At 40.2% G+C, this 13,883-nt stretch overlaps 1 protein-coding gene across 1 annotated transcript in view; it reads right to left on the reverse strand.

The window, feature by feature from the left end:
- The window catches only part of PPEF1 (protein phosphatase with EF-hand domain 1), a 122,771-nt gene that overhangs the window by 59,236 nt on the left and 49,652 nt on the right, over positions 1-13,883 (reverse strand). The window contains exon 7 of the mRNA XM_012434210.2: positions 385-551. Within this exon, the coding sequence (XP_012289633.1) occupies positions 385-551 (167 nt within the window). The remainder of the gene's footprint in view (positions 1-384; positions 552-13,883) is intronic.

Here is a 13,883-nt window from a genome sequence, read left to right on the forward strand (position 1 = left end):
CATCTGAGGCAAGCCAAGAGTAGCAACAGAACGATTCCATCCAAGTCTGCTTGGAGAACCTACCACACCTCCAAACCCAGCGTAACACACCTACCCAACACACAATTTAGCCTGTGAAGGTTGGACATGGGAGCAAGAGAAAGAACATAATAGAAGGGAAAAGAAAGGACAAAACTGGAAGAAAATATAAGAAGGGAGTTTCAGAGCAACTGACACTCAGCAGAAGAATGGGGGTGGGGAAAGGGGGAAGAATGGAGGTCCTCCTTGAAATTTCCCTCATCCCTCTTCCAATATACTCACTTTTATCTCTGTTAGGAACTAGATATGGCAGCATTTCCCAGAGTGGGAAACTTTTAAAAGAGGAAATCTAAAGGCCTAGGTTACCTCAGATTCATCATATAATCTTCATGGTTCCCTCTGTTCAAGTGCAGGTCATTGGGGTAGACAAGAAAACTCACACACAGGATCATTAGGACCTCTATGGAATTCCTTCCTCGATCTACAAAGTCACCATTAAAAACATATGGGTTGCTCCCTGAGGGGAGACCATTCTGTGGAAGGAGAAAGGGAAAAACAAGCAATTGAAAGAATGTACTTTTAAAGTAAGGCCGTGTACATAACATCCCTGTTAATTTGGAGAAAAGAGGTTGAGTCAGGTTCTTCCACCAGGAAAAATCTGCTCTCTCGCTTGAGCCAGTTTTACTCTTTCAGGGCAGGCATCTCCTGGAAAGGCCCTGAAAGTGACAAATTTTCTTACACATTAATTCACATAACCTTATTCACACTGGGTTTAGTGTAAAGCAGTTGCAAAAATATAGGCTATTGTTTATCAAAACTTAAAGAAGGTTGGGCACGGTGGTTCACATCTGTAATCCTAACACTTTGGGAAGCCAAGGTAGGCGGATTGCTTGAGCCCAGGAGGTCAAGATCAGATTGGGAAACATAGTGAAACCCCTTCTCTACAAAAAGTACAAAAAATTAGCCAGGTGTTATGGTGTGCACCTGTAGTCCCCGCTACTCAGGAGCCTGAGGTTGGAGGATCGCCTGAGCCCAGGGAGGTTGAGGCTGCAGCGGAGCTGAGATCACACCACTGTACTCCAGCCTGGATGACATAGTGAGATCCCGTCTAAAACAAACAAACAAACAAACAAAAAACCATAAAGAAAGGGGTAAGGGTTTTGCATCTCTGATCTCTGCTACTCTTCCTTCCCCCAGCTTTCAGCTGTCTAGGGTGAGTGAGCTGGAGGAACCTGAGGACTGTTGAAGGCTAGAGACTCTGTGGGGATGTCCAGGTCTGAAGGGGGCTAGAGGAGCAAGAGCAGGGAGCCCTGGGGTGAAAACATGGAAGAACTAGGCCTGAGGGGACTGTGGACACTTGATTAAGGGGTGGCTCTGCCTCCAGAGCATGTGTGTTTGTGGTCTTGGTTTGTAGGCAGGGGGAGTTAAAATGTTGGATCCTACCAGAAAAAGTGTAGGAAGATGTCTTCCACATCCCTGAAACTAAAAGAACAGGATCACTTGCATTTAGGGGTACCTAGAAACACAGAGACTTCACACCCAATGCCAGAGTACAAATTGTTGTGCCTCTAACTATGGAAAGGCTTAACCTAGCTTAAGCAGAAAATAGAAAATGGAAATAAGCTAGTACCTAAGAGGATCCAGCAACCACAGAGAGACAGACCAATCAGATCTACTAAAGCAGATGGTCCCTAATAAAACAGGACTGCTGGAGGAAACAGAGCACAAGTTTATTTTTAAAATAATAAGAAGAGCATACAAGGAAACACAAAAACTTATTAATTCTTGGTATTAAGAATATGGTATTCAAACTTTAAATATCAATGAGTTGGCTGGGCGCAGTGGCTCATGCCTGTAATCCCAACACTTTGGGAGGCTGAGATGGGTGGAACACTTAAGGTCAGGTGTTCAAGACCAGCCTGGCCAACATGGTAAAACCCCATCTCTACTGAAAATACAAAAAATTAGCCAGGCATGGTGACACACACCTGTGATCCCAGCTACTAGGGAGGCTGAGGCTGACGCAGGAGAGTCACTTGAACCTGGGAGGCAGAGGTTGCAGTGAGCTGGGATTACACCACTGCACTCCAGCCTAGGCAACACAGCGAGACTCTGTCTGAAAAAAAAAAAAAAAAAAAAAAAAAATCAATGGGTTAAGGCTAACTAAAAGAAAGAATGGTTGGGAAAATACATTATTGACCTGAAAGAACAAGCAGATGAAAAATCTCTCACACAGAGTAAAAGCAAAATGATGAAAATCAGGAAGAATAAATAAGAGACTAGCATTCAAAGCCAAGAGACTTAATATGCCAATAATAAGCATTCCAAAATCAGGAAAAAGGAACAGATAAAGAGGCAATAATTACAAAAATAAGAGAGAACATTTTCTATGGTTAAAAAAACTTCAATCTGAGGTTTGAAACAGTTCATGATTTCTACGCACAATTGATGGGGGTAAAATCCCTACTACATAGTAAAAAGATTAGAAGAGGCCAGAGAGAAAGAACAAGTTACAAAAGGAAAAGAATCAGCCTAGCATCAGACTTCTCATCTATAGTAGTGGGAGGTAGGAGATGGTAGAACAAAATCTACAAATTAAAGAGAAAAAAGGACTTTGAACCAAGATTTCTACAGCGGCCAAGACATTAAGCTCTCAGCGTGATAGAAAAATATTTGCAGATGTGTAAGAGATCAACTATCACCAACAATATAAATGCTCAGGGTGAAAGACAGACATGCAAATATGTAGTATTTAATACCACAAAAACAGCAAACATATATTGATTGCTTGTTATGTACCAGGCACAATTTTAGGTGCTAGGAACACAGACGTAAACAGTTCCTGTATTCGAGGAGCCTGCATTCAGAGAAGATAGCATCCACACGCCCCACTGAGGAAAACACTCAAGAAAATAACTAAATAACCATACTAACAATTAGAAGTCCTCAAGCCAGGGAAAGATCAAGAGGAAAAAATACAGATACGAACAATGAATTGTGAAATATATAATTAAACATAAATATGACAATATGAAACTTGGATTAAAGTGCTAAGCAAGGATTCCAGAAGTAGAAGAGACATGCTATGAAGGAAAACTTAATAATGGTCAAGAACTAAAAATATGGCATGAGCAATAGCTAGGATTTACAAGGGAGCTAAGAAGAGAAAAATAAAATGCTGTAGAAATCATAACTGAATGGGGGACATGGAGTGTCAAAACAGTTATCTTAGAGAGAGAGAGAGGATCACAGTAGACGAATAAAGTTATAGCTATGAGAAATACACACATATACATTATTTACTAGAAATGTCAGAATTGGGAAGGTAACCACTAGTGAATGGAAAAGCACAGTAAAAATTCCAAATAAAACAACAATAAAAAAGAAAACTTTACCAAAACAGCAAAAAGAAAAGTTAAAGGGTGAAAAAAGTGAAATAGAAAAGTAGAATAAAAAATTTCAAATATATCTGTTGTTATACTAAATGTGAATGGATTAAATTCTCTCATTAAAATATCAAGATTACCAGGCTGTGTTAAAATACAAAACCTAGGTATATATTGTTCGTGAGAAATATACATTAAAAAGTAGATAAGAGAAGGTTGAAAACAAGGTAAATGCAACAAAAAGAAAGCAAGAATGGAAATATTAATAATGGACAAAGTAGAGTTTAAGATTAAAGCTCTAAACAGGATCACAAAGCAACATTATGTCATAATAAAAGGTACTTTACGAAAAAAATACAACTCATGAACTTGTAGTCAATAAACAAAAGAACACATTTTTGCTGCATATATTTAACTACTAAATGCAAGAAGAAATTGTTAAAAAATACACAGTGCATTATTCAGACTGAGTTACTGGTTTAAAACAATATCCATAAATTCTTTGGCACTCTGTTTACAAGGTAAAGCCTAATTTGCCTCCCCTTGAGTGCAGGCAAGACTTACTGACTTGCTTCTCATGAATAGAAAAAAAAAAAAGCAAAAGCGTTGATGTGCAACCTTGGAGATTAGGTCATAAAAGACACTGCAGCTTCCTGCATGCTTTCTTTCTTGAATCACTCACTTTGGGGAAAGTCAGCTGCTCTGTCACAAGAATTATCAGGCAGCCCTGTGGAGAAGCCCATGTGGATGTTTTGCCAACAGTCAGTGAGGAACTGAAATGCTGTGTCTATAGCCACATGAGTGAATCATCTTGGAAATGGGTCTTCCAGCCCCAGTCAACCTTTCAGACGACTGGAGCCCTGGCCAATAGTTTGACTGCCACGCCATGAGAGACCCTGAGAAAGAATCCATCCAGCTAAGCTTGACCCAAATTTCTGACCCACAGAAACTGTGAGATACTAAATGTTTATAGTGTTAAGTCATTAAGTATTGGAGTAATTTGTTGCACAGCAACATATAATAGACATATTTAGGTATACATAATAGAAAAAATATGGAAAAATTAAAGATACAACCAATAAGCTTGATTTGATAGATATATGAAGAACTTTGTGTATTACAAATAAGAGAATCCAGCTGACCCTTAACACAGGTTTGAACTGCATGGGTCCACTTATACGTGGCTCTTCTTCTGCCTCTGCCACCCCTAGACAGCAAGACCAACCCCTCCTCTTCCCGTTCTTCAGCCTACTCAACATGGAGATGATGAAGACCTTGGTGACAATCCACTTCCACTTAAAGAGTAGTAAATATATTTTCTTTTCTTTAATTTTTTTCTCTTTTTTTTTGAGAGAGTCTCGCTCTGATGCTTACACTGGAGTGCAGTGATGCAATCTCGGCTTATTGCAACCTCTGCCTCCCAGGCTCAAGTGATTCTCCTGCCTCAGCCTTTGTAGTAGCTGGAATTACAGGTCTGTGCCAACATGCCTGGCTAATTTTTGTATTTTTACTAGAAATGAAGTTTCGCCATATTGGCCAGGTTGGTCTCGATCTCCTGGCCTCAAGTGATCTGCCCACCTCGGCCTCCCAAGGTGCTAGGATTACAGGCACGAGCCATCACACCTGGCCTAAGATTTTCTTAATAATATTTTCTTTCTCTAGCTTACTTTATTGTAAGAATACAGTATATAATGCATATAACATACAAAATATGTGTTAATCAATTGTTTATGTTATTGCTAAGGCTTCCAGTCAACAGTAAGCTATTAGTTATCAAGTTTTGGTGGAGTCAAAATTATATGTGGATTTTCAACTGTGTGGGGAATTGGTATCCCTAACTCCAACATTGTTCAAGGCTCAACTGTATAATTAATTTTTTATATGTCCACGGAGCTTTTATCAGAATCAATATCATACTTGATTTCAAAGAACTCTTAAGAAATTCAAGATAAGAAAAATGTCACAGGGCATATTCTCATAAAAATATGATTAGAAAAAAAGTCTAGCTCCTTGAATTAAGATTCTTGGAAATTAAAAATTATCATCTTAATAAGCATTGTATCAAAGAGAAAATTAAAAGCAAAATTACCAGTGCAATAGAAGGCTTATGTAAAACTAAAATCAGAAAAGATGTGTAGCTTTAAATGCCTTCATTATTAAAGACGTTCATGAAAGATGGTATTCATCTTTAAAAAATTAGAAAAAGAACAATAAAACCCATCAAGTAAAGAGAAGAGCTGAAACTAAGGAAATAGAAAACAAAAAGGAAAGTTTGGTTTATATAAACTCAAACTTTATTCTTTCTTTGAACCAATTTTATGATTTCCTTGAAACTGATTCAAAAGAAGATGAAAACGTGAACAGTGTACTGGCCCCATGTGGCTTTCTAGCAGAACTCTATTTCAATTTTCACAAGCAAATAGTTTTAATGTTACTTAAACCCATGATTCTCAACTTTGGCTGCACATTAGAATCACCTGGGTGATTGCAATGTATAGCCAAGTCTGAGTTTGCAACCCAGGGATTCAAAGTATTCCAAATAATAGAAAAAGATAAAAATTTCTCCAACTCATTTTATGAAACCAGTATAATCCTAATTTCAAAATCTGAGGAAAGCATCCAATAGTCTAAAGTTATATTTATTATGTTTGAATGGTAAACACATTTTCCATTGCGATGACAGATTTTCTTGTATTAAAACTTCTTATCTTCAATTAAACCCGAATTTGTTGTAGGTAAATTGTTTGCTACCTCTGTGATGTCTTATTTCACCTCTACTATGAGCAAAGAGTAATGAATTTCTTCAGTTAAACCTCATTTTTGTATTTTTAGAAAAGACGGGGTTTCACCGTGTTAGCCAGGATGTTCGTGATTTCCTGACCTTGTGATCTGCCCACCTCAACCTCCCAAAGTGGTAGGATTACAGGCGTGAGCCACCGCATCCAGCAGTTAAACCTCATTTTAAGCCCAAAATATTAATGGTCAATTAGTCCATCCACCTTATGTAGCATACTTGACACTCAACAAGTTTTAACCTTTTCAGAAAATCTTCTTCAAGATTTTCTTCAAGAATCTCACACGTCTTCAAGAGATTAAGACTTGTGATAATAAAGTTCATTCAACAAAATATGTCATCATCTCTGAAAGTGATTCTAAAAGGAGTCCTGAATGTATACTGCACTCCTTTCAGTGTTAAGCACCTCAAGACAACCGCATCAAAGAGGGCCAGACTTATTTGGATGTGTAAGATCTGCCTTGTTGTTCCAGGATTAGTTAATATTACTTTATATAGTTTGGGTTTGAATCCACTTTAGTCTCAGAATTATAAGGGAACTAAAAAGCACACAGGATGATGAGGAACTAGTCTCCTGGGACATGAGTGTCTAGGATATTTCGGCTTCTGGCTACTGACATTTCTCTGGGTTTCCTTCAAAGAAGCAAAATGAAACCTCATGGCATAAACAATGCTTCACCCAGTTCCAGTAAACTAAACCCTCTGGCTCATTCTGCAGCTGATAGGCAAGAAACCATCTAAGACATGGTGAGTAAGTTGACAAATACAGAAAACTCAGAGTAGCTACAACTCTGAACTGCAGTCAGATGACTTGCAGGGGGCAAAAATAGCAGACCATAATTAATTAACTTAAACAGAGACAAAAACCAGATGTTTCCCTGCAGTCTCACCTATTTCCTACGGAAGTATTTTAAAACAGACATCTGGAAGTTATCCCAATGAATTTGGATGTTTCCCGAAGGTACGTCAAACAATAAGCTCTGGTTCTCAACTCCATGTTACTTTAATTTTTTTCTTCTGCAATTTCAGGGGTCTGTTCTGATTGTAACACATTATCTTCACCTCAAAAGGAAAACAATTGGCCACTGTGGCAGTATGAAGCATTTCAGTGATAGAAAATAAAGAAAATGTTTGACTACCTTCACAGCTGGAAAATTATGGGTGGAGTGGGTGGAGAATGGTGGGGAAGACAGAAAGGAAAGCAAGGCGGCAGGTCTTCCACTGGATAGCCTCAGGATGGTACCCACAGGGTTAAGAGTTAATTAGCGTCTCTCGGTTCACATGCATCTCTTTTTCAGCGACAAGAGGTCGCCACTCACGGCATCAATTTAACAAACTAATTTGGTGATACTTGATCTAAAATTTCAAGTTTTCTAGTCAATAAGGTGAAAATGTCTTGTAATTTTACCAAGGCTGAGGCTCCGAATGAAGTATTTCAAGTTGGTCACTCTAATTAAGCACAAGTGGCTGATTAAAATTAACCTTTCCAGAAAATAAAGTCTAAAAATATGACCTAAGTAATGATATGTAAATTGCTTCACTTGATGATAAAATTATATTTGAAGCCATGTAAAGTTGAGATGCCCTTTTAGCAAAGGTCTGTTGTGGTTAACAGCATGGTGTGGGGGTCAGGGGAAGAGTCCTTTTCAAATCCAGATGCGATTCTGAGCTGAAAATGTTTCCCTTATTATTAAGGTGCTAGCTGATACAATTTTTAAGGACAACCAAATATTAAAGAAACCAAAATCTCAAAACAATCAATAAAGAAGAATAATTGCTATAAATTCCGTCATTTATTGCAGGGCACCATAAAAAGTATGTGAGAATAAAATTTTTCATGATCCTCTAAAACTTCCCTTCACGATTTAGGCACTTACTAAATTACTAAAATTCTTTGAAGGGATCGTCAGAAATGTCATCTCTTCCAGGAAGTCTTCCATAAGGTTAGGTGCTCTGCCAGTGGGTTCTCTTGGAACTCCATGCTGATCCCAATCATACCATGTCCAACCCTGAACCACCTTGTCTTTTTATCGGCCAACCTTCCCCACTAAACCATGATGTCTTTGAGGCCAACAACTGTGTTTTAGTCATACTGTATTGCCAACTTTTAGTGGAGTGCCTCATTCACAACAGGTGTTTCATAAGTATATGTGAAATCAGCTTTGTATTCATCTTTGTATATTCCTATAGTTTTCATATGATACCTTGAACACTATAGGGACCAGGATAAAAGTTTACTGAATACATTAGTAGACAGATTCACTTTTGCATATGGTGAGTTATAATGATAGAAGTCTTGAACCAATTCAACCACTTGGATAAAAAGAGTAATATGGTGACACCTCTCAGTGACCCTACATTAGAACATTCTTCAGGCTGTGCCCTTGGTTGGCTTTGGGCCAGCTCCAGTCTTACAGCCTATTCACGCTATGCTGTATAAAAGAACTGATGAGGAAGAAAGTGTCTAGCAAACCACCAATAGAGATGAATTAAATTTTGTCTTAATTCAAAGCCTAAGGTTTTCATGCTTTCTCTTTTGGGTGATGGAGAGAATCAGTTAGTCATAGTATAACATAAACTTTGGTCACTTAAAGCTCCAAAAATCTCCAACAGGATGTAGTTTGCCAAACTATTCTCCACAATTCAAGATCTATTGCTCTTAGAAACAATAATGAAATAGAGAGAAGTGAAAGCACGGCCACTAGCCACTCCTAAACAAAAGATTGGGAGCCTGAGGTTACACTGATGTGACTCAATTGTGGCTTCTGCCAATGAGCCAGAGTCAGGTATGACATGTATCCGGGATTCAATCAGTTGTTGATGAATTGATTAGTACAAAGTATTACAGTGAGAAACAAAGACCATCACAGAAATTCTACCATTTCTTGAAGCAATCAAGTCATTGCTTAGGTCATAGTTATGCACCTCCTTTAATCTGAGCAGGCAACCTTCATGTGTCTGCCACCAAGAGAAATCCACCCCCCCACCACCGCTCTCCTCCTCTGAGATGTTCTTCCTTTCTTCCTTATCTATTTTTCTGGCCCATTACTCTTCTCTTAACTAAACTTCCTCTTTTTTCATGCTCTCTCATCCTACTATGCCTAAGACCCAATATCCTCATTTGTACTGTAAGCATTGCTTAAATGGATTTTCCAGATCACTGAAGCTTATTCCTTTGAAAGCTGAAATGCCTTTTAACATTACTTTAACCATTTTGTTGGGAGTTTTAAAAATGTGCCATTTGTTCCCTTTACTTCTTAAAAGTATACACCATATAACTTGAAACGCTCTTGACCTTGCAGGCTCATGGGTCTAAACATCCCCTCAGGCACTTCTGAGAAGGCAAGAACTCTCTTCCCTACACTCCACAGCTCCACATAGCTGAGAATTACTATTTCATTTTTTATCTCATTTTTATAGTTCTGTCTTTTAATTTTTTTTTTTTTTGAGACAGAGTTTTGCTCTTGTTGCCCAGGCTGGAGTGCAATGGCACAATCTTGACTCACTGCAACCTCTGCCTCCTGGGTTCAAGTGATTCTCCTGCCTCAGCCTCCCAATAGCTGGGATTACGAGCATGCACTACCACGCCCAGCTAATTTTTTTGTATTTAGTAGAGAACAGGGTTCCACCATGTTGGCCAGGCTGCTCTCGAACTCCTGACCTCAGGAATACCTGCCTCAGCCTCCCAAAGTGTTGGGATTACAGGCGTGAGCCACTGTGTCCAGTCAGAACTTTTCATTTTCATTGCTGTCATTATCTCTAACTTTTGCCTCTTCCCCTCCCACTCCCTAATCTGCTGTGGAATGGGTAGCCAGACAGGCAAGCTCACGTGAACCTTGTGTGAGAGAAGGTTTTACTGAAAAGAAGGTTTATGGGTCTTTGAGTTAGGGGTCTAAGGCCTGTCCTGTGAGTAGGGTTCACTGGATTCCTGACAACAATTTCAAGTGCTCAGAGACCCTTTTTACTTATTTCTGGGTTTGGGACATATAAGTGATAAGTGAAGATAAGTAAAGTAGACAGAAGTTTGACATCGGGATAAGTGGGGTATCACTGTCATTTTATTTATATAGAAACACTGTTTCCAGAACAGTTTGTATTCATGCTTTTAGGTTGCAGTTCATTCATGCAATCTATTGTCATTCTGCACTTAAACTGCAGACAAAAATAAATGAGACAGAAAAGGGGAAAATGCTGACTTTGGCAAGTCAGAGATCATCAGATGGCCAAGGCTTCCCAGATACCTCTGTGTCCTGCCCTTTCATTTTCCTGCTTTTAACTTAGGACATTCTTTTGCTATAAGATAAGTGACCAAGCACTATCACCCCAAGCTCCCCATGTCATTCTCCCTTCTCAGACACCACTAACTACACTATCTTTCCAGTTTCTTTTTCCTTTTTTATTTCTTTTTTTGAGATGGAGCTTTGCTCTTGTCCCTCAGGCCAAAGTGCAACCTCCACCTTCCGGGTTCAAGCGATTCTCCTGCCTCAGCCTCCTGTGTAGCTGGGACTACAGGCACATGCCACCACACCTGGCCAAACTTTGTATTTTTAGTAGAGATGGGGTTTCATCATGTTGGCCAGACTGGTCTCTAACTCCTGACCTCAAGTGATCCATCCACCTCGGCCTCCTAAAGTGCTGGGATGACAGGCGTGAGCTACCACACTCGGCCTTTTTTTTTCTTTTTTTAAATAAATGAAAGCAATGTATTTATTCACTCATTACAAATTCCTTTAAAATAATAATATAGTTTCCGGGTTTTTTGCTGTACCACTGTTGAAAATACGAATGATATTGTTGATCAGCTGTTTTCCCCATTGCTTTATCATTGTTGCTACTTTCTTCTTTTTTAAAAAATAAATTTTACCATGTACATTTAAGGTGTAATATATCATGACGTTACAGAATACATACAGATAGTAAAAAGGTTACTATAGTGACGCAAACTAACATATCCATCATCTGACATAGTTACCTACTTTTGTCCTTTGTGGCAGCATTAGCTAAAATCTACTCATTTGGCATGAATCCATATATGGTACAATTTTATCACCTATAGTCCTCATGTTGTACCTTAGATCTCTTTTCAGTTTCTTAAAGTGGAAACTTGCTGTCATCAATGGCTTTTCCCTCAGTTTCCCCCTTAAACCAAGCAATTTCGAGATTCTGGTGTACGTGGTTCATTCTATGTCGAGGATGCATTTTACCTTCTTCTCAGTCATGCCTGCCAGAATTCTAATCCATGGCTCTTGCACATGTCTGTTTTCCAGACATCCCCCTCGCCTCTCGACCCAAATCCATCCCAAATATAATAGTGCCCTAGTCTTTCATCACTGGGTTAGCAATCTCCATTTCCTGAGCACTGTCATTGGTTAGCTCTCCAAATATATCTTGCTTGCATTTGAATGCTATATTTTCACCTTTAGTTCCTTTTATAGTACTTCTTACCACCCACCTCCTCCTGTTCAGTCTTTACATTGGCACCTTCCAGTTTTCTATGTTCCATATAGTTTTGCAGACAGAATTAAAGAAACATGTTAGAAATCTCTTTTCTCATCTGTCTACTCCAGAGTCTTATCCTGATCGCACCTTCACACGAAATAAAGAAATTTTCTTTTCTAATGCCTTGGAATTTAGTGACTATGTTCCCAATTTAATTTACTCAACTATTTTCCCTTTTATGTATTTCCCAAGCCTCTAGAGAAAGAACGCCCAGGTTTGTTGTTGTTCTCCACATACCCCACCCCCTCCTCCTTCCTCACACTGTAATTGTCAACAATAGCAGGACCGAACTTCTGAACATATGGTGTGGAGCTCCATCCCAAGTTAAATAAATCCCATCCCCCGTCCTTCCATTCCCCCATCCATCCTTCCCCCTTTCCCACGGCACTCCAGTGGGGCCAGTAGAATCCTCATCTCCTGGTCAATGAAGCCCCTTCTGCCTTGAATTTACTCAGAAAGCCTACTCTCCTCCATAGGCCTGGGCTCCCTCCAGAGCTCGGAGGGACTCCAGACTCATGTCCTTCTGAAGCAAAGGACCTGCACCTCCCCAGGACGCACACCTCAGGCCTAGGAGCAGGGGAGGCTCTGCTTGCCCGCAGGGCTGCTCACAGAGCAACACCCCATCACCCTACTTTCAGGCCCATGACCTCTGAATAGGCTTCCTTTCCCTGCTCCTCATCTGGGTCCAGGTGGCGCCACCGACTGTTGAACACACCTGCTTTCCAGGTCCTTGTCCACCCCATCGCCATGATTCTCTTTTGTTCGTTTGGGCCATCCACTTTCTAGGCTCCATCCCAGGGCTTCCCTTCCCCCAGGGCTGCTCCCGCTGCCGTTCCCACCATTCCACCTCCTAAGGCCCTCAGTGCAGTCAGCCTGCTCCCTGACTCAGTCAGCCAGCATTCCAGTCCTACTATCCTCCTGCTTCTCCCAGTTGACTGGCCCCTCCTGGCTTCTCTTTCTTCCCTATCCAGCTTGGATTCTGTGGCTGATGTCCAGAATTGCTCTTTCACCAGCCCCATCGGCTCCCTGCCAGCAAACCTTTGCCTGGACTTCCTACACCAACCTGCTACCCAGGACACCTCCTACTTCCCCGGACTTCACTCTCTGGCAGTCACACTCTATGTCCTGGCTTGGGCCCACTGCAGTCTCAGTGCAACCTCTTCCTCGGGGCTGGTTCCACCCACTCCTGGTTTGCCCTGTCCCCTTCCCTTCCAAGCTGCTAGTCTAACGCATGAATTGAAAACCTTATATTTCTATTCTGATTTATTATTTTAAAAATGCTTTGGGATGCTGATGTTATCCACAAGACAACCTCTTATAGGGTGGAAGTTCAAGATAATATTGCAATTGAAAAAAAAATTGCAGTTCATGGAGGCTGTATGGCTCACTCAAGCTCTTACAGCCTCAAAGGATGGAACTGGTTGGTCATCATAATGTGGCAGGCCAGGCCTCACTAACGCAGGCCTCCATTACAACTGTTTCAGTACTGAGTGAGTGGTTAAGTTAAATAGTAAAAGCTGAAAGAGCCAGTCCCCTATACAAAGGCTGGAATGTAACAAAGGCCAACTAAGAGTTTTGCCTAGGCCTTTCCTAGGCCTTAAAGCATGGCAAGATAATGAAGGAATTCTTAACAGGACCCATTTAGGATTAAACAAGTTTTACTGGGGGTCTGAAGAAACTCTGCAGACCTCCACAAACAAGTTTACTGGGGGTCTGAAGGAACCCCCCTAACAAACCTCCGTGATTTAGCAGGAGACAAGATAAGGGCAATCACCTCAGCACCTGGACCCATTTAGATTAAGTAAATTTACTGAGGCTCCAGAGGAAGGCCTTCAGGACTCAGAACTTGCTTATAGATTAATAGAAGTCAATCACTTATGTCTTTAGATGAATGCCCACTTACACATAGACATATAGCTTAGAAGATATATAAGCTCTGGAAAACTTTGTCATTTTGAGTTGGCCTGGTGACAATTTCCAGGCCTTCTCCCTGTAGCCATTTGCAGAAATAAAAACTCTCTTCTTCCCCAGTTCATCTGCATCTCGTTATTGGGCCACAAGAAATAGCAGCCCCAGCCTCAGTTTGGTCTGGTAACAATAATGTTAGAGGCATTTGAACCAGAGCATTAAAAGTAATAGCAAAAACCGCAATTACTTTTGCACCAACCTAATAAAACAGTTTCAGT

Source organism: Aotus nancymaae, unplaced genomic scaffold (assembly GCF_030222135.1).
Source record: "Aotus nancymaae isolate 86718 unplaced genomic scaffold, 86718_ANA_hifiasm-v0.15.2.pri h1tg000058l, whole genome shotgun sequence".
NCBI classification, from domain to species: Eukaryota; Metazoa; Chordata; class Mammalia; order Primates; family Aotidae; genus Aotus; species Aotus nancymaae.